General features: G+C 45.0%; 10 protein-coding genes across 10 annotated transcripts; 6 read left to right on the top strand and 4 right to left on the bottom strand.

The window, feature by feature from the left end:
• Positions 1–859: 859 nt before the first annotated feature.
• KUCA_T00003962001 (uncharacterized protein) lies at positions 860–2,302 on the bottom strand (the record flags this gene model as incomplete). The annotated part of the gene is made up of 1 exon (XM_022602430.1): positions 860–2,302. One exon carries the CDS (start codon positions 2,300–2,302, stop codon positions 860–862), a length of 1,443 nt encoding a protein of 480 aa, XP_022459974.1.
• Positions 2,303–2,376: 74 nt separating this feature from the next.
• KUCA_T00003963001 (uncharacterized protein) lies at positions 2,377–4,284 on the top strand (the record flags this gene model as incomplete). The annotated part of the gene is made up of 2 exons (XM_022602431.1): positions 2,377–2,438; positions 2,493–4,284. 2 exons carry the CDS (start codon positions 2,377–2,379, stop codon positions 4,282–4,284), a joined length of 1,854 nt encoding a protein of 617 aa, XP_022459975.1.
• Positions 4,285–4,474: 190 nt separating this feature from the next.
• On the bottom strand, positions 4,475–5,629 carry KUCA_T00003964001 (uncharacterized protein; the record flags this gene model as incomplete). Its single annotated transcript, XM_022602432.1, has 1 exon — positions 4,475–5,629. The coding sequence occupies one exon, from the start codon at positions 5,627–5,629 to the stop codon at positions 4,475–4,477; it is 1,155 nt and encodes a 384-aa protein (XP_022459976.1).
• A 278-nt stretch (positions 5,630–5,907) lies between these two features.
• Positions 5,908–8,526, top strand: KUCA_T00003965001 (uncharacterized protein; the record flags this gene model as incomplete). The annotated part of the gene is made up of 1 exon (XM_022602433.1): positions 5,908–8,526. One exon carries the CDS (start codon positions 5,908–5,910, stop codon positions 8,524–8,526), a length of 2,619 nt encoding a protein of 872 aa, XP_022459977.1.
• Positions 8,527–9,189: 663 nt separating this feature from the next.
• KUCA_T00003966001 (uncharacterized protein) lies at positions 9,190–10,866 on the top strand (the record flags this gene model as incomplete). Its single annotated transcript, XM_022602434.1, has 1 exon — positions 9,190–10,866. The coding sequence occupies one exon, from the start codon at positions 9,190–9,192 to the stop codon at positions 10,864–10,866; it is 1,677 nt and encodes a 558-aa protein (XP_022459978.1).
• Positions 10,867–11,184: 318 nt separating this feature from the next.
• Positions 11,185–13,096, top strand: KUCA_T00003967001 (uncharacterized protein; the record flags this gene model as incomplete). The annotated part of the gene is made up of 2 exons (XM_022602435.1): positions 11,185–11,240; positions 11,299–13,096. The coding sequence occupies 2 exons, from the start codon at positions 11,185–11,187 to the stop codon at positions 13,094–13,096; spliced, it is 1,854 nt and encodes a 617-aa protein (XP_022459979.1).
• A 58-nt stretch (positions 13,097–13,154) lies between these two features.
• KUCA_T00003968001 (uncharacterized protein) lies at positions 13,155–14,693 on the bottom strand (the record flags this gene model as incomplete). The annotated part of the gene is made up of 1 exon (XM_022602436.1): positions 13,155–14,693. The coding sequence occupies one exon, from the start codon at positions 14,691–14,693 to the stop codon at positions 13,155–13,157; it is 1,539 nt and encodes a 512-aa protein (XP_022459980.1).
• Positions 14,694–15,264: 571 nt separating this feature from the next.
• KUCA_T00003969001 (uncharacterized protein) lies at positions 15,265–16,740 on the top strand (the record flags this gene model as incomplete). Its single annotated transcript, XM_022602437.1, has 1 exon — positions 15,265–16,740. One exon carries the CDS (start codon positions 15,265–15,267, stop codon positions 16,738–16,740), a length of 1,476 nt encoding a protein of 491 aa, XP_022459981.1.
• A 422-nt stretch (positions 16,741–17,162) lies between these two features.
• KUCA_T00003970001 (uncharacterized protein) lies at positions 17,163–18,521 on the top strand (the record flags this gene model as incomplete). The annotated part of the gene is made up of 1 exon (XM_022602438.1): positions 17,163–18,521. One exon carries the CDS (start codon positions 17,163–17,165, stop codon positions 18,519–18,521), a length of 1,359 nt encoding a protein of 452 aa, XP_022459982.1.
• Positions 18,522–18,796: 275 nt separating this feature from the next.
• On the bottom strand, positions 18,797–20,086 carry KUCA_T00003971001 (uncharacterized protein; the record flags this gene model as incomplete). Its single annotated transcript, XM_022602439.1, has 1 exon — positions 18,797–20,086. One exon carries the CDS (start codon positions 20,084–20,086, stop codon positions 18,797–18,799), a length of 1,290 nt encoding a protein of 429 aa, XP_022459983.1.
• Between the last annotated feature and the right edge of the window lie 71 nt (positions 20,087–20,157).

The following is a 20,157-nucleotide window of genomic DNA, read 5'->3' on the forward strand; positions in this document are numbered from 1 at the left end:
CGTTGAAGCTGGTACCCTTTGCTGCTTAGTTATGCTGCTATTTTGTGTCAATTATACGGCAGCGAACACCAAAAAATTAGCGAGATTCGCAGTATCAAAGATGGAAAAACGACTATTTTATTGTTCCATTGGAGTTTCACCTTGGTATTCATGAAATAGCCCATTCACTGGGAGCTGAACACTTAGCCTGCCCGCCTCTGGTACTCAGCTGTCTCCACTCTTGGCAAATGCCGAGAAGCTTGGTATGATGGTGGAGAAACAGGGAAATACGCCGTATTCTGGGAAAGTACGACAATTGTTTTGGCCGAGTATTTTCGGCACGTAGTCCTCTAATTTGTTATCTAACCAAACTCCTAAAGCGATACTCAAGCGGTGATTTTGGCTGCGCGTCAAAATTTTTGAAATCTGCTTCGGCACATCGCCCTCGGCTCGGACTTTAGACATCAGCCGGAACAGACAATAGAGATCTTGAAATCTGGGATTATGGTGGTGTTTGAGGAATTTGAGCCAACGGATTACTGGAAAGTTATAAGCAGGCAATTATTCTACTGTAAAAATATTCTCATCTCATATTCAAATTTTTCGAGGACCTCATTCGTGCACTCGTTGGTGTGCTCCACCTGTTTCATCCTGTTCTGATACAATAGCAATCTCCCTTGTCGAACACCATGTTCGTAGCTCGGATACAGCACCTCTCATGGAGTTTCTACTTCTCAATACCGCTTATTCCCAACAAACTAGCACCTTCTATAGCTAAGGCACAAGTCTTCAATCGAACCACTATCTTAACAAAGATGTATCATAGTCTCTCGAATATGGGAGTGTTATAATCAATTTACAGCCGCACCAACGATCACCATTATTCGTCACTATCTTCCTTATCACCCTTCTTTAACCTCCATGCTTCGTTGAGTTCTTCCGGTGACTTTGAAGTTGATCTATCCTTCATGGGGGTATACTTTCTAAGGAAAGCGCCCAGTCCGTCACCTACATTTTCACATACAATTCCAGGTGAAACGCTCAGGGAATGCTTGATGGAGATCTCCGTCTGGAAGTCCGAGATAAGATTCTTCAACCTGTAATCGTGATTCAAGGCTTTGAGTCTGGAACTCGACCTCATCCCTTTTATACCCTCAGCTGAATCGATCCACTCCATTTCAGGGAACGTGCAGTCATATAGCACAAGCGGTATATCGTGAGCCATATTGTACAGTGGCTTTCTGGGACACTTTTCGATGTCGAGAAGGTAGTCAATAATCGAGTCATTCTCCAGCTTTTGACCCACCTGAAAAAGAATAGCCATCATACAACGAACTTGATGCCACAAGAAGGCCTTTCCCTTAAGATCAAACACATACAAATTGTCATGACCTTTTAACTCCAGAATCTCTGCTGAAAATACGTTCCTCACGAAATTCGTTATTTGCTTGGCTCCATCCACTTTGCAAAAATTCCTAAAATCATGCACTCCCTCAAACTTTTTCGCAGCCTTTCTCATTAGCTCAATGTCCAAACCTTCGCCCTCGAATATGTACTTGTAATGGCGACCAATACAGCTGAACCTGGCATCGAAGCCCTCTGGAGGACGCAAACATATAGCATGGAACTTGATATCGTCAGGAACAATCTTGTTCAGGATGTTCACATAATCCAGTTCTTTGGGGTCATTCAGCGGATCCTTTTGTTCCTCGGGATCCAGCTTGGATCTCACTCTCAAAGATATCACTTGGTTCATGGCGCTTACACCTTTGTCAGTCCTGCCGCATCGACTAAAGTCACAATCGGATGGAGTCAAACTTTTAATCATTTTCGTTCTGTGCAAAGCTTTCAGAATCTCAAACTCAACGGTAGGCAAAGTGGTGGCTTCCCTTTGCACTGCCAGACCCTGGTAATTCCATCCCAAGTACGAGAACCGCAAGGCTATCTTCCTGCTGTGATATTTCGAGAAATCTAGCTCCGTACTCTCTTTAGGAGGACGTACTACCTGCAAAGGCGTTTCCTCTATCTCGTCTTCCCTTCCTTCGAGTTCCAGGATTTTCTTGAGCAGCTGCTTCTTGGTCCAGTTCGTATAGTCTGGGACCTTGGATGGCTCAGTAGGGCCTTTGCTCTGGACACTCATCACACTGAATAGCCTTTTCCTCGCCATGATCAGTCCAGTACCCACGTTGAAGTAGCCAAACATCAACTTTCCACCATGGGATTGCAAATTCTTTGTTGCACCAAACTTTTCAGTCGTTAACATGCACTTATGGCATGGAAAATATTGGCGTTGCGCACACGACCTCCTGTGGGCATCGCTCATAACGAACTCATCGTGTAAGAAAGTTTATCTGCAAAAAATTTGGATCATGTAGATGAGTTACAAGCACCACCACAATGACTAGCACCAAGAGTTCGCTGGAGTGGGAGCAGTTGTCGTATAATATCCAGCCATGGCTGTAAGTTAAATTGTTTCCAGAATTGAAATTACCATTTTGACTAACATACAATAGCGTGGAAACGATGCACTCTTTGGGGTATTCAAGCATGACGCCTGTTCAGGCTTCCACGATTCCTTTGCTATCACAGAATAAGGATGTTGTCGTTGAGGCAGTTACTGGATCTGGAAAGACTCTGGCATTTGTGATACCGATTTTGGAAAAGCTCTACAGATTCTACAAAGAAGATGGACCTCTGAAGAAGGGCCATTTCGTGGGAATGATAATATCACCAACGCGCGAGCTCGCGAGTCAGATCCAGTCTGTTTTCGAAAATATCCTCAAATTCAAGCCCGAAGATGACATAATTCCCGAGGTGAAAACCCAGCTTTTGGTGGGTTCTATTGGAACCGTTAGAGATGATGTCCAGAACTTCTTGCAAAGGAAGCCCCAGGTACTCATTGGAACACCGGGCAGACTGCTGGATTTCCTTGGTGCACAATCCATAAGATGTGGATCATGTGAGATTGCCATCCTTGACGAAGCTGATAAGTTACTAGACATTAGTTTCGAGAAGATTGTGACGGATATCCTGAGACATCTTCCAAAGCAAAGAAGAACAGGGTTATTTTCAGCCACCATTTCTAGCGCGGGAAATACCATCTTCAAAGCTGGTATGACAAATCCTGTTAAGGTGACCGTGAAGTCCATGAACTCGCAGTACCAGCAGATATCCACACCAACTAATCTGGGTATCTCTTACATTCCAGTCAAAGCGCATTTGAAGCTGCAGTTCCTGTTCGATATGCTGGCTAATTACCAATTCAAAAAGGCAATTGTCTACTTTCCAACTTGTATAAGTGTCACATACTTCTACGGGCTGTTACAGCATATTTTGAAGGAGAACGAAGATTTACAAGAAGGCGAGTTGACCTTTTACTCTTTGCATGGGAAACTGAAGGCGGGTCCCAGACTCAAAACTCTGTCAAACTTCACCAATTCCACTGGAACAAAGAGTATTCTCCTCACGACTGATGTCGCTGCTCGTGGTATTGATGTTCCCGAGGTTGATCTGGTGATCCAGCTTGATCCACCCACGGATCCTGATGTGTTCCTTCACAGATGTGGACGTACAGGAAGGGCCAATAAGGTGGGCAAGGCCTTTGTAATGTTGAGCGTGGGAAGAGAGCTGGACTATATCGATTTCATGGCCGTTAGGGGTGTGACCCTGGACGAGAGCTCGTATTCATTTGACGAGGATTCCAAATTCAGCAGGCGTTTTGTGAAGGGTGTCAAAAAGTGGATCATGGCGGATAGAGCGAGGTATGATCGTGGTGTCCGGTCTTATGTTGCTTTTGTGAGGTACTATTCAATGCACTCTGCAGCCTCCATTTTCAGAATGGAGTCCTTGGATTACATTGGAACAGCTAGAATGTATGGACTGCCTCGTTTGCCCAAAATGCCCGAAATGAGATACATAAGCCAAGCAGACTTGCCGGAGAATGGCTTCATCGAGGATGTGAACTTCGACGAGTATTCATACAGAGATCCACAACTGGAGGAGGTGAGACTGAAAGAGCTGAAGACAGAGGTGGAGAAAAAGAAGAGGAAGGAACAGAGTGAGAAAAAGAAGGCTCAACAGCACAAGAACGATGCTTGGTCTTCGAAACTGGATACCAAAGAGGTGAAGCAAGAGAGGCGCGAAAAGGCAAAGAGACGTCGTGAAGCAGTGGATAAGATAATTGCCGAAAATGCTCTGGATAGTTCAGACGAGGAACAGAACGCTGTTGATTGGAAGGATGTTGTCAAGGCTTCGAAGAAAAGGAAGAACCAGGGCGTGATAGAAGGGTCTTTTGATGATTTGTGATGGTGCAGCTTGTGAAAATATTGTTGATGTATACATGGTTTAGATTCTCCTTTGTAACAGGACAAAATTGTATATGACTTGATGCTGCAAGGTAATCGTACGTCTGAAGTGGTTATCCGATTTCTCCTATATCAAAGCATAACATCGTTAGTTAATGTTCACATACTTATGCATGTTAGTTAAGACATCCCTAACTAACGCTCATCACCTCTTCCAGGGTGACATCTCTGGATACCTCTGAAGCCTGTTTCCAGAACTTGGACAAATGTCTGCTACCAGAATCACATGCTATCATCACAATCTTGGAACCCTTTTGTGCATTCTGAGCTGCCTGAACTGCGGCCACAGCATTTATGCAACTGCTAGACCCCAGGAATAAACCATCGTTGATACTAAGAAACTTGGCCATTCGCACGGCCTGTACATCTGCGACCCTGATGGAGTAGTCAATCAGCTTTTCTCCAATCTTGAAGTTGTGAGTGAGGCGGTTGAGCCCAATTCCTTCTATTATCGTGTCAACCTGGTGCCTTCTGCGACTTCCTTCTCTCTCGACTGAGTCATACATGACTCCGTGGTTGACTCTGTTGAAGAGACCAGAGCCTTGGGGATCCGCAAGAATGCAGACCATATTGGCATTTTTCTCCTTCAGAAACTTGCCACAGCCTGCAATTGTGCCTCCAGTACCGGATCCCGTAACAAATATATCGATGTTTTCCTCCATTTGGTCCCATATCTCGGGACCCGTGGTGCGGTAATGCACTCTCCAATTCTGGTCATTTTCAAACTGGTCTGCAAACACACCCATTGCCTGTGTGCTGGGATCCTTCGACAAGGCTTCTGCAGAACGCCTAGCTGAGTTCACATATTGATCTGGGTCAACAATTGAAGCCGGTTTGACTTTTTGAAGAATCGCACCATACGACTCCAACAGTTGAAGCTTCTCGTTGGAGGTGTCGTCTGGCAGCGATATGTGTGCCGTATATCCAAGAGCATTACATAACATCGCAAACGAGATCCCTGTTGAACCTGAAGTTCCCTCAAATACCACATCGCCCCTTCCGGGCCTAAGTAATCCCCTAGCCTCAAAGTCTTCTATGATAGCCAGTGCAACTCTGTCTTTAGCAGAGCCACCTGGATTGGCAAGCTCTAGTTTCGCGTAGATTTCGCAGCCGGTCAGTCTTGAAAGAGACTGGACCTTTACCAAAGGAGTGTTTCCAATCAGTTGAGCGATATTCTTCTTCTTTCGAGGAGGACCGTCTTCCACTTGTGGTCTCTTCGAGTAGAGGTACAAGGCACAGACAAGAGCTACCGCCGAGACAGTAGCTATTCGGCTTGTGATTGTCATGAGAGATAAAGCCAGATGTGCTCGTATGTGTACCCTCCAAGCCACTTTCAAAAAACAACGCAGAGCCTGTTTCCTCCTTGTGTCAGTTCCCCGGACTGGTCTGAGTAGCTATAAGAAAGGAAATATTTCCAATCAAAATGACGTGTCAATACAAATAAATGGTCGTGTTCTCACCGACCGTTTTATGCCGATGCGCCGTACGAAACAAGCCGTTGTAAACGCAGGTTTCTTAGTTATTAGTTTTTGACGTTTTGAACAAGGCTAAATATTCTGCTGAAATGAATGAGGACCATAATTCTTCCTCTCTCAAGTCAGAGGATATAGAGTACGAGTCAGATACCAATGATACCCAGAGAAAACGGGGCGCTTTTTCTGGTAGGTTTAGGCGGCCGCGATCCTCAAGAGCTTGCGAGATATGTCACACCCGAAAGGTTCGGTGTGATGCCACTGTGAGAATGCCATGTACGAACTGTGTGACATTTGGGTGCGAGTGCAAGATTCATGAGTTGAAACGGCGTAAACCATCAAAGGAGAAGTCCGAGAGTGTAAGTGATGAGAGTGAGGGTGAAACCACGAAGAGAGCAAAGGTAGAGCGCAATGCCAGAGAGGTCTTTTCCGATCCAAACAAAACCCTAGATGAAAATATCAAGTCGATAATGAGCGCGCGTGAAGTCGCCTTGACAGGACTGTATCCGGAGCAGTTAGGAAGCGCAAGCAAGTCGTTTTTTGGCCATTCAGCCTATATTAATGTCCTGTTGGGCCAGGGGAAGACACCTGGCAGTACCCTGGAGCAGTTACCTGAAGTCAGTGGTGAGCTTAAGTTTTCACTGTCGCGTTTAGGCGAAACAGAGCTGACGATACTGAAGCTCAGAGGCGCCTTTCTACTTCCTGAAGAGTCTCTTTGCTGGGAAATGATCGAGAAATACTTCGATAACATTGATCCCGTTTTGCCATTGATCAATAGATCAAAGTTCATGAGGGAATACAAAGATTTGAAGAATCCACCCAGTCTACTGCTTCTACAGACTGTTCTTTTATGTGGTTCCAAAGCTATGGACCCTGAGGCTTTTGGTGGTTCTGGAACAGAAACCCTTGATAAGGTGTCTGCAATTCTGTATCAGCGTGCCAAGGCATTATATGATGCTAATGTGGAGACGGAGGCTCTCCCAATAGTGCAGTCACTGCTTATGTTTGGCTGGTATTGGGATGGGGTCGAAGACGTGACAAAGAACGTATTCTACTGGACCCGTGTTGCGATCTCTGTCGCCCAAGGCTTTGGTTTCCAGAGAAACATCCAATACTCGAAATACATATCAGAAGCTGACAAGAAGGTTTGGAGACGTGTCTGGTGGTCTTTATTCCTGAGGGATCGAGGAGTAGCGGTTGGTTTTGGACGACCAGTGGTAATTGATCTTGAGGATTGTGATGTTCCCATGGTGACGGAGGATGATTTCGATGAAAGTGAGCCTGGGCTCCCTTCAAAGTACCCAAAGAATCGAGTCTCCATTGATTTTTTCATCCACTCCGTGAAATTGGCTGAACTGATTGGTCTTGTCCTACGCCAACAATATTCTGTTCGTGCTGAGGAAACTAGAGGTTTAGGACGGCTCCCAGTTGTCCGTAATTGTGATATGCTCATGGGCAACTGGCTCGAAAATCTCCCCCCCTCATTGCAATACATGATCAACGATCCCACAAGACAGAACATGTACAGTGCCATGATCAATGCCCAATACTACGCTATTTTGTGTCTGGTACATCGGTCAAATATTATTAGAAGGACGAAGATTGTAATGAGGGCATCTGAAAGTCCAAAGAACGACCACATGTCTACACCCGCTGCCAAAACGCTGACCGATGAAACCCAAGATGAATACTATCCATCATGGGGTATCACATTCCAGGCTTCTCATATGATAGCCATCATTGCCAGAAACCTCTTGAAATCCGGAAAGATCAAATTTTGTTCTGCCGGGATGGTGTACAATATTTTCACTGCTAGTGTGATTCTCCTTTATCATCACCATAACAAAAACCCCAAGATCGTTAGGATTGCAAAATCTGCTACAAACATGTGTCTTGAGGCCTTCAGAGAGATCGCTAAATACTGGGGCATTGGCAGGATTACGCTGAAGATACTTGAAGTTCTGCTCGCTGATAGGGAGAAGCAGCAGAGGGTGATCCGTGACTTATTAAAGATGGTGGAGTCACGAGCCATTTCTGAAAATGACTACGATGCGCTGGTTTCTAGTGCCGACGTTAATGAAGGCTTGAAGATGAACTCGAGAAGGGAATCAGAGTCGAAACCTCAGCCTGAAAATCTTCCAGAGGTGTCTTCTCCAGCGCCGGTGGCCGGTATCAAAGTACCACAGCCTGGAAATCGCTCCAGTGCTACGATATACGGTAATCATCCTTACCATGATAATATCCCACTTTTCACGCAAAGTGTGTCCGACGGAACCACGCCATATTTTGAAAATTTCAACCCCGTTCAGCTGTTTCCAGAGCTTTCCACTACCGGTCCTGGAGAGCCTGCACCAGCAGCCATAAACTTGTCCGCCGGAAAGTCTCCGGATGGAACGTCAAGTAGCACTGGAAATACCTCCGATGACGGGATAACCTCGTTGATATTACTGGATGGTATCACGTCTAATTGGACTCCATCATTCGATGTATCCACGAATCCAGCCGGTGCGAGGGTCTTTGATGGGACCCACCAGACGTTCAAGGACCCCAATAGTACGTCGCCTGATAATAGTATGAGCACTCCCATTCAAACTTCCAATGGCGTGGGTTATGGCGAAGTGGGCCGTCAGGCTTCTGTTGGAGACTTGACTACGCAGGATAATGTTCCTAACACGATGAATGTCAAGGACTGGTATGATTATTTATTTTAGTGGGAGAGAGTCCTATTGGTGTATAATATTCAATCAGGTGCCATTGTCATTTTTAAGAAATATTTGAAGCTCCCAAGAGCTCAGGAGTAATGGTTAAAGTGAGAACCCATATCTGGAAAACTTGGCTGTTTATCGATCGATGGCTTGAGAATGGGGGACCTTACCAAGTTCAAGATTGTCACAGCCGCAATTCTGAAATTTAACACAGAATTTCATCGGTGGAATAGCGGGGCTACAAAGCAGATCAATGTATTAACAACGCTTGGCACCAATCTGACCAGCAGATCTTTCTACATCCCATCTCAATCAGATCCTTATCTGTACCTTATCAGGGGGGGAAACCTCGCGCATCTTTCCTATTTGGGTTTACACCAGTGTCTTATCGATAGCCCACAGACGCCTGTGTGGCGGCTTGACTTTCCCTAAGTTTTTACGGCTGTGATTTTTGATAAGGTGATGCTTATGTCTTAGTTATCAGGTCTTTATCTGGAGATTGACTGGTCATTATGCGGTAGTCATTTGGCAAGAATACCGCTTATCATCAATCCTGATAGAAACGATCTCGTTGTGCATGCTTGGCCTGAGATATAAAGATGCGCCAAGTTCCGTGAATACATTAACAATACCGGGACTGTCTTTTTTCTGACTATTCAAAATTTCAAGATGCTTGATAAGGACCTAACCACTACAGAAATTACGGAAGCCCCAGAGCTCAGAGACGATGCAAGCGATGTCTCCAAGACAGATTTCGAGGGGAACGTGATCGGAGAGATAGAGGGTCAGGGAAAATTGCGTCGATCGTTTAAAACTAGACATATTCAAATAGTTGCTCTGGGCTCAAATATCGGCTCTGGTATTTTTATTTCCACTGGAAAGTCGCTCAGATTTGGAGGGCCTGGTAACATGGTGGTAGGCTATACCATCGTTTGCTCCATGGTGATCTGCGTCTTGCAAATTTTAACGGAATTGTCGATTTTGTATCCTTCTAGTGGAAATTTTATTGATTTCACTGAGAGATTTCTTGATCCGGCTGCGGCGTTTGCCATTGGTATGGGAGAATGGTTGGCTTGGACCACGGTTATGGCATCTGAAGGTTCTGCCACCACCAGTTTGATCAGTTACTGGACCACTGCCGTCCCCACTGCCGCTTGGATGTCAATTATTCTTGTGGTTACTTTTCTGATCCACGCACTTCCAAACATATTCTTTGCGGAATTTCAATACGTGACCTCTGTCATGAAGGTGGTCATGCTCCTGATGTTCACTATCTCGTGCATCATCATGTGCGCCGGTGGAGGACCCACTGGGTCTGTTCACAACGGCCAGTTTTGGGATAGCAGCAAATATGACATCTTTAAGAACGGTGTTCGTGGTGTGTCTTATTGCTGTTTATACTGCCTCTGGGGAGTTGGAGATCAGGTGTTTGTAGGAATGTTGGCAGGTGAGGCTCGCAGCCCCAGGTTCAGTCTACCCAGAACAGTCAAGTCTGCTGGTCTCCGTATTTTTGGATTTTTCATGATCTTAGTTGTTTTCATCACTTTGCTGGTTCCAGAAACAGACACCAGACTTTACGGAACTGCGGGTTCCATTGCTAGTTCTCCATTCATCATTGCTTTAAACGATGCAGGTATCAAGGTCTTGCCAGACATTCTCAATGCGGTTATGGCCATTTGTCTTATCCTTGGGGGCCTGGAGCCCATCTACATTGCTGCAAGATGTCTGAGACACTTGGCTGTGAGAGGAATGCTGCCCAAGTTCATTGGAAAGGTTGACTCCAAGGGAAGACCGCGTTGGTCGCTGGCCATCACCTTTGTGTTCACGGCAGTCTTCACATATATGAACTGCACAGGTAGTGGAGCAACTGTTTTCTCGTGGTTCTCTTCAGTCACGACCACCATTTTTATGTCAGTTTGGGTAGTCCTGGGTATTGTTTCCATTAGATTTCATATGGCAGTCAGGAGACAGAAATCGGAGATCCTCAACACTCCATTCGCCTATAAGGACAAGTTGTTTCCTATCGGCCCGCTATTTGTATCGGTTGGCTCTCTGTTGATACTTATCGGATTATTTTATGCGTCTTTATTCCCTGTTGGAGGAAGCCCTAATGCCTATGATTTCTTCGAGACATATTTAGGTGTTCCTCTGGTCTTGGTCACTTACCTGGTATACAAGATCGTGTTCAGGACTAAGTTCGTGAGGTCTGCGGATGTTGATCTAGTGGAAGGTTACAGGCCATTGTCTGATGATGAGATCATTGTTCTGGAAACTTATTATTCCATGCCATGGTGGAGAAGGTTGTGGAGTTACGTTGATGTTAGGGACGGTAAGCAGTTGACCTAGTCTCGTCCGGAAAGGAACGTTTTTTCGGAGAATTTTTTAGTAGAACTTGCAGTTTGAGAACAGCATTGTCCCAATTTTGAGTACGATTTCAGTTTTATATTTTCGTAGTGGGCCGACTGTGGCTGGTCCATGATTTTTAGAGATAGCCCACCAGTATTTTTTTTTTTTTGTGGAGAAGACTGATAAGAACCGGGGTTCCGAGGGTAAATCATCGACCCGATGATGGCGTGTGTGTTTGAACCTGCAGCAGCCCACGTCCTGACAAGACCAACCCGAATCTGTCAATCTGTCAATCTGCCAATCTGTTTGGAGGACACAATGGCAGTGAAAAGAAGCATCTCCCGTGGAGGGTGTTCCAAGTGTCGGGAAAGAAAGTGAGTATCATGGACAAATCGGAGATTGCAGAGTTGAGGTCCTAACTGTCTGATCCAGAAAGAAGTGCTCTCAAGAGAAGCCAAGCTGCTCGTATTGCACCAAGCGAAACATAGATTGTGTTTATCCGTCCAATCAATTCATATCATATGACCAAAATGGCCACAAGAGAAAAAGCCAGCTGACGGACTTGCTGAACGATCCGACTACAACTGACACTACAGTACCACCTTTGAAGAAAAAGAGTCTTGTTCTCTATTTGCCTACTAGTGAGATCATTTCCTCTTCGTCAAATATCCCGACGGTAAGCGATGGAGTGAAGACAGTTCAAATTTTCAACGAGAAAGCTCTCCTGAGCGAAAACTTCTCGGTTTCTGATTTGGCCCTGTCTGGTTACAGAGCCAATTTGGCAGATAACAACGAGTCAGTGGACATAAAGTCGAATTTGGCATTGATACTGGGTAATAGAAAGGTCAAGACTAGCAGTGAAGATGATCCACAGACTGTATATGACAGTCCCGATCATATAAATCTGAAGATAGACCCAGAAAAGCTACGGAACATCATCTACATTGAGGCCCCTGCTGTTTCCGAAGACGATTTCTCAAAGTTCACAAACTTGCCAAGCTTCATAGACAAGGAATTTGCGGATTATTTGTTTAGATACTACTGTGAATATTCCGTTTGCGAAGAAGAGGCCGAAGAAAATGGTCAGTATCTGAGCTTTTTGAAGATATGCTTTCCCTTGATCGTGGGCAATATTCTGGTTCTGAAGTGTGTATTCATTCTTGCATATCTTCAAATGATGAAGTCCAAAAATCCTCAGCACGCTCAGTATAAAAATATGACTCCCTGGATGGACAAGATGTATGTTGATTCTCTGAACGAGTTGAGCAGGAGATTGACCTACAGGATATCTGTTGGATGCGACCATTCGTTGATGTGTGTCTACCTTCTGTTATCTATCGAAACTTTAAAAGGCTGCAGGACGACAATGTGGACCCGCATTTTAAAGCTGGGAAAGTCAATGGTCACATTGAGAGGAGGTGCTCAGAAACTTCTCGAATCTCCCACGGGAGCATGTTTATGCAAGCTGTTGTCCATGTACTATACCAATGGTATATCGTTTGATTCTACAATTACTCCGGACAATTCCTCTTCCGGTTTCCACTCCACTGATCTTGAATTGATGATGGACACTACGATAAACGGTCTGCAACTTTACGACAACCGGAACTACTTTCCAGGTGTTCCGACAGATGAGTTTCTTGCAATAGTCAAACTCTACGCCAGAATTTCCAACCTGTATTTTTTGCTGGAAATTTCTATGAAGGCAAACCTGTCCAACGATCACATGAGGTATCAATTTGTGAGTTCCTGGAACATGAATAGCGTATTAGAAGAGGCAGCTTCTTTGGACAAACGGCTTAACGAAATGTCCATCACTCCTTCTGCATTTGAGCTAGCATTTCGTTTTGCTAGAGATGCCGGCGTTTTGTATCTTCGCCAGTCGGTGTTTCGTCAAGTGTCCAATAGTCCCGGTACTATTATTCTTGTGAAGAGAATGCTGGAATATATCGACCAGCTGTTCGACACTTACACCAAGAGTGGTAAGAACGAGGTGGTGTTCACGCTGCCATTATTGATTCTTGGAATTGACATAGTGGCCAAGCTTGACAGAAATTGGTACATATCCAGATTGAGACGAATTTATGACAATTTGAGCAACGAGATGATTCTCACGGTCATCATGTTATTGGAGAGGGTTTGGGAAATTAACACAGATGGTTTCACGTTGGTGGACTGGCGGAGACTTTCTGACGAACAGTCTTTATTTGTGACTTTTGTTGGCAAATAAATGGAAAAAAAATTGCGAAAAAATGGATATGAATATATGTAAAAGCCTAATGAATCATTCACAACATATACCTGAAGTTTGGATTTTCTTTGTCGGTCAGATCACCGAAAAACGTCTTGATGTCTTGCTCGTCCTCAGCAACGAGAGCATTGATTTCGGCCTGGAGACTATCCTTCTTTTTGTTTCTTCTGGTATAGATGAAATAAAGAATTGCTGGAACAATGGCAGAAATTACGTAACAGCCGACCATGGTTCTCTTAGCTGTAATGTAAACTGGAGCCTCAGATCCAAGGAAAGACTGTGGTCCAATAATGTTTCCAGCAGCGAAACCAATCAGAAAACATGTGTTTGCAGCAAGTTTCTTCGTGTGGCCAGCCACATTCGAAGAAACAACCGAACTCATACATGCCCATGAGGCAGTAGTCAGATATGTCAGGTAATAACCAATGATCTTCGCTGCCTTGGGCTCAGCAAACGCAAGAAGACACAGGCCAATGAAGATGGAACAGTTGATACCACAACCTGTGATCAAGCGTGAGCGGATGAAGTATCTGTCCAAGTAAGCAAAAGCCACTGGGAAAACAATATCAATACCGGATCCCACCATGTTCATCAACAATGCAGATCCTGTGGTGAATCCGAACTGTTCCTTCAGAAGGATGGAGCCGAAGTTACCAATTCCACCGTTAGGAATACCATAGCCAAACATGAAGAAAAAGTACAAATATGTGGTGATATCTGTGAAAGCCTCCTTGAGCTGACTGGGTTTGTAGGTTGGATTTCCGAAACCAGTTCTGTTCTTTCTGATTCTCTCAACGGCATATAGCTTCTCTTCGTCGTTCAGGAACCAGGCTTTGACGGGAATATCTGGAATATGAACAAAAGAGATCAGACCAAAGGTAATGGTGATGACACCAGTCACAATGTACAAAAGTCTCCAGGGAGCCAGGGAGTATGCATCGAGGTGTTGATAGAAACCATATGCGATACCAGATCCCAACATGGTTCCAAAACCCTGGAAGCCCAGCCAGACTCCGCACCTGATATACATCTCCTCTTTCTTGTACCATTGCGAGGTCATGATCATGTAAGTAGGGTCCATGAAGGATTCAAGCATCCCCAGGAGGACACGGCAAAGAAGAAAGGTTACTGCCGAGTGGCATGCACCATGGCAGCAGATGACGACACCCCAGGCAACAATAGCACACGACAACACCTTCGAGATCGGAAACTTCTGGAGCAGAATGTTTGCCGGATACTCGAAAAAAACATATCCAAGGTAAAAGGAACTTCCCACCCAGGAGTACTCCTTTGAGGTCATTTCCAGATCGGTTCTCAGACCAATGATGGAAGCGTACGAGTTGGTGGACTTATCCATAAGTTGGCACGACATCAAAATGCACATCATGGGCAGAATGTAGAAGTCGATTTTGCGAACCAATTTCTTCTCCTTGGCAGGATCCAGGACCAAACCCTCTGTCTCGAGACCGAGCATGAAAGCCCGATCCACCTCTTTGACCTCTTCCTGGGAAAGCACATTCTCCAGGCCCTTGGTCGTCACCTCGATAGGCGCTTTCAAGTTCTCCTCCGAAGACATTTGCGATTGGTGAAAATGGTGTGGATGGTGTGGATGTCGTCGGTGATCCGGGAAAATCGACTGATTTTTTTCTGGCAAGTCGTTCAATAAATAGCCGAATCCGCAATCAGTTTCCACTGATAATCGCTTTATCACTTATCGATACCCCACCGATGTGTCGGAGTTGATGCCCCGATATGGAAATTTCACGGCCACACGGAAGAATTGACCACCCACTATATCTCTCGGCATGGCCAAATGCGGGTACCCTGCAAGCCGATATGCGCAGGATATCTTTGTGAATAGGAGAATGGAAATGTAGATCAAAAGCAATTGTGTAATTTCGGCTTAGAGATGATTTGTTGTTTGGATTAGCCCGTGGTGAAAATCTCCGCGAAGGACATGGCGCATTAGTACCTTTCTTTTGGAAGGTTTTCCGAGAGGCGCAATAACTTCTGTTTTGGGAATTAGCTCATCTCTCGTGCAGATGATAGAGATCCTCGTAATTGGGATAGCTTTCCATTATATATGAGGGTTCCTCTTTTGCCACATTAACCCTAAGGTGATCAATTGGCACTCAAAGATTGCAAAGATGTCAAATACATACACTAAAGACTCCAAAATCATCATTGTGGGGGCAGGGGTGTTCGGACTTTCGAACGCCCTGCACCTTGCCCAGAACGGATACAGAAACATCACCGTGTATGATAGATTGGATTTCGATGCTAATCGGTATACTCTCCTCCATGGCGCTGATACTGCCTCTGCGGATATCAACAAGATTTTTCGGGCGCAATATGCCGAGAAGAAGCATTATCAGGACCTTGCGTTTGAGGCGTTTGAGATCTGGCAGAAGTGGAATCGAGACATTACTTTGGTACCAGAGGAAGAGGCTAAGCGGTACACGGCTTTGAGAATTTTGGATCTTTGTGGCATGCTGAGATTGGACGATCAAGTCGGATGGGAAGAAATTGCTAGTAGAGAGAATTTTGAGAAGGAGGGATTGGCTGCCCTAAGATTTGATCTGGATGATCCTGTGGATGTCAACCGTGCTAGGGCAGCCGGTTTCGGGTCCAAGATAGATTACGCTCTGGATTTGAAGCAGACTGGCGTTCCTAAGCTCAGGGGAGCTCTGGATGCGACATCTGGTGTATTGTATGCTTCGAGGGCATGCCAATATGCCAAGTATTTGTGTACAAAGTTGGGAGTGAAATTTGTTCTTGGAGGAGCAAAAGGCACTTTCAGCAAATTTGTTTACTCCGACAAAAATGACACTGTCGTTTCGGGTATTACGACGGAGGATGGACAGAGTCATTCTGCAGATTTAGTGGTTATCAGTGCGGGTCCTTGGTCTACTTCCTTGGTCCCTGACCTTGACGGAATCAACGAGGCTGCTTCTGGTAACATTGCCATTTTCAAGATCCCGGAGCACAGAAAAGATCTCAGAGAAAAATACAGTTCTAAGAACTTCCCAGTTGTTGGCTGGAAGACTGGGCATTCCAGAGAAAAGGATAAATGTGCGGGTATGTTCATGTTCCCCATAATGGAGCCTGAAGGATACATGAAGGTGATCATCAGACAGACCAAGTACATCAACCCTATCCAGACCGAAAAGGGAAAAGTCATTTCAATTCCCAAAACTGAAAACTCGAGTCCGCCCCACACCCTTTTAACCAAACACATTGTGGACCAGCTGAAGGACTGGATTTCGGTATTTTTCCCCGATCTCATTGGGTTGCCTTTTGAATCCAGAGTTCTGTGGTATACCGATACCATCAACAATGACTACATCTACGATTTCAATCCTTACAAGAAGAATCTTTTTGTGGCTTGTGGAGGATCTGGTCATGCTTTCAAGATGTTGCCTGTTCTTGGTCAATTTTTGGTGAACAAAATTGAGGGAAAGGAGAATTTGTACACCAAGCTGTTCAGATGGAAGAATCCAAACGAATTCGAGAAGGATCCAAACGGTCTGAGGGAAAAGCTCAACAGTTCCAGAATCTGGGACAACCAGACTTTGTCAACTCCCAAAGACTACAAATTTACCAAGACTACAAGTAAATTGTGATAGGTTTATATGCAATAAAATTTTGGTAGGCTACATGACAAAATGTCATCCAAATTCATCGTTCTATAGTGGATACGAGAGCAAATGCAGGGTCCTCCCAAATCGTTGAACCAGATAATATTATCCGCCAAAGCCCCCAGCCGGATATAATGCTACAATTGCGATATTCCCGATTCCAATTCACACAGTCCAAGCTAACAGTTTCCTTCTATCCTATTTTCAGTTATTACCATGTTTCCGATTGCATGTCGCGAGACATTCCCAATTTGGAAGGCCCTGCGAAAGGTAGATCTCTTATCGCATCGCGTAGATGCTCTCGGAAAATGGACCGAGTCCAATTTGGGTCTATCTATAAAGGAACGCTGGTATCGAGAGTATTTTACGGAAATTTTCCAAAGCGGTCAGAGTAATTGATTATAACAATGACTAAGGGTCTTCCATCGGAGGTGATAGTGATAGGTGCTGGTGTGTTTGGTATCTCCACAGCCATAGCTATCGGAAAAAGATATCCGGAGACAAAGGTTCACGTTATCGACAGATATGAGCCTCCGGTAGAGGATGGTACTAGTGTTGATACCACACGTTGTCTAAGAGTGGATTACACGAATGATATCTACTATAACCTTGCCAAAGAGTCTATGGCGATAATCGAGGCTGACCCGGCGATTGCACCTTTCTTCCACAAGGTGGGAATGTCATTTGTGTATGATGGGAACTCCGATAAATGGGAGGATATCTGGATTAAAGGCCTCGCTTCATCCAGACATGTCAATGCTGAAAATCCAAGCAAAACCGTTCTTTACAACAATAATGTGGAGGTTTTCCAAAGAATCCATGGCAAGGACCATTCTCCAAAAACCGCAGAAGAGCTAGGAAGAGAAACTAAGTGGAACAAAGGATATACTAATCTAAGCAACGGTTACATTGATGCTAAGAAAAGTATGAAGGCATACTACGAACGGGCTAAAACGTTTTCCAATATAGATTTCACTTTCAAAGAGGTCGACAAGATAGTATATGAAGAAGGAACTAATAAGGCCACCGGCGTTGCGTTCAAAGACCAATCCTTGATCACTTCAGACTTGGTGGTGGTTGCTGCTGGTGCATGGACATCGAAGCTCGTGGATCTATATGATCTTGCCAAAACTAGTGCAATTGAAGTTGCCTGGCTGAAGGTTACCAAAGAGGAGGAAGAGCAATGGAAGAACATGTCCATTACCACCAACTTTTCGACTGGTATCAACTTGTTTCCTCCATACGAAGGTGAGATTAAGACATTGAGAAGATCTGCAGGTTATAAGAATAGTGTTGAAATTCCAAGTCCCAACCCTTTGGCCAAAGACGGATCCTCTATCAAGATCTCCTATCCAAGAACCATTCTGAGTAACCCAAACGATTGGATACCTGAGGATGCCGAACTGGCTCTTCGCGAAAATCTGAAAGAGATCATGCCTAGTCTTGCGGATCGGCCATTTGACAGAACCAAGGTGTGCTGGTTGACCCAAACTCCATCTGCCAACTTTATTATTGATTTCCACCCAGAATTGCAGAATGTCGTTTTGGCAACAGGTGGATCTGCCCATGCATGGAAATTTGTCCCTGTTCTAGGGGATAAGGTTGTTGATATGATAATTGGACAACTAGATCCCGTCTTAAAGGATTTGTGGTCATGGGAAGAGAAAACCAGGACTACACTTGATAATGGAAGTGCTCCTAGAATGACCGGCGAACCTCAAGAGATCTCGCAGGTTATAAGGCAGAGGCCCGCGGACATGATTTAGAGATTGTAACTTTATAATGTTGGATGCGTCCCTAAAACGTTTTAAGAGATTTGTTGAAAAAGTTCCAAGCAATTGTATATCATCATATGTGCATCCGCAAGTGCGCGCTTCTGCGTGCCAATTATGATGCAACCCCTAATGTTCCAAATTCAAAGCATCAAAAAAAGATAAAAGACTGTCTGACATTCTGCTGGAATAAAGATGTTCAGTTTACCCTGTCCCATTCAGCTGCAGGCCCATATATGGACTGACCTCAACCCTATATAAATGCACCTTCATGGTATCCCAATGATCGGACCGTCAATCGACTCCAATTCGCGGCAGCTTTGGGCAAAAATCTCAACTGCCCGTCTTAAATCGTACTCTTTGATAGTCAATGGCGGGCAAAGACGCACTCTGGAATTTGCAATAGGTCCTATGACCAACCCCTTTGTTGCGCACAAAGCGGCTAGTCTTCTGGCATTGAATCTTTCGGAAGGATTTTTTAAAACTGCAGCACACAGCAAGCCCTCTCCGGTGAGAGTTTCAATCTGAGGCAAATTCTGATCCTGTACCAGCTTCCTCATGAGCTTGCCCAGCTCCAGAGACCTCGTAGCTAAATCCTCGTCTATAAGAACACTCAGAGCAGCCAATGCTGATTCAGTAGCGGGAGGAGTGGCTCCAAACGTAGACCCAATGTCCCCCTTTTCAATGAGGTCCATTACAGAATTGTTCCCCATGACTATTGATAATGGAGTCATTCCACCAGCTATGGCTTTCCCGAGACACACTAAATCTGGCTGGACTCCTGACGACCAACTCTTCAAAACATATCCAGCTCTACCCAATCCGGTCTGAACTTCATCCGCAATAAATAAAACGTTGAACTTCTTGCAAAGACTGAAAGCTGCCTTGAAATATCCCTCTGGAGGGTCGATGATTCCGGCTGCGCCTTGGATAGGTTCCACCATGAAAGCAGCGATAGTCTCGTGGTCCTTTTCAAGAGCTTTCTCCAAACTCGTGAGATCACCATATTCAACGGGAATTCCAGATGGACTAATATACCCAACGAATGGGACAAAAGGTCCAAAGTTTTCGTCTTTGGAGGACGTGAAGGAGTGTGTCGATATCGTCAATCCATGATAGCAGCTGGAAGTTGTCAAAACGAATGCTTTTCCGGCTGTGATACCCTTCACTTTATAGCCCCATTTCCGGGCAATTTTTGTTGCAGTATCTGTTGCATCTGCTCCACTTAGCATAGCGACGCATCTATTATACCCAAATATTTGGTGGATCTTAGCAGCGAGAGCCGCATAGCTTGGACTTACAAATGCCGTATTCACCAAGGCCCGATCTTGGATTGCCTTCACCATGGCACTAACGATCTTGGGATGAGAGTGGCCCATATTCACAACAGCAAACATAGACAAAAAATCAAGGTACTCTTTTCCGTCGGAGTCCCATAGTTTGTAGTCTTGGGCCTTCACTATGGGGATAGGGAGAGGAAGGAATCCACCCCGAGTGTGCTCATGATACTCGGCCACTGCCTTGAGGGTTTCCTGAGACACATCATTGTAGTCTGACATGCTCAGTTTAGAGACGGTGCTCAAAGGATGGAGAATTGACTTTGTGAAAACGATCAGCACTGAAGGGTCCC

Source organism: Kuraishia capsulata, genomic scaffold (genome assembly GCF_000576695.1).
Source record: "Kuraishia capsulata CBS 1993 genomic scaffold, Kuraishia_capsulata_scaffold_4, whole genome shotgun sequence".
Lineage (NCBI taxonomy): Eukaryota > Fungi > Ascomycota > Pichiomycetes > Pichiales > Pichiaceae > Kuraishia > Kuraishia capsulata.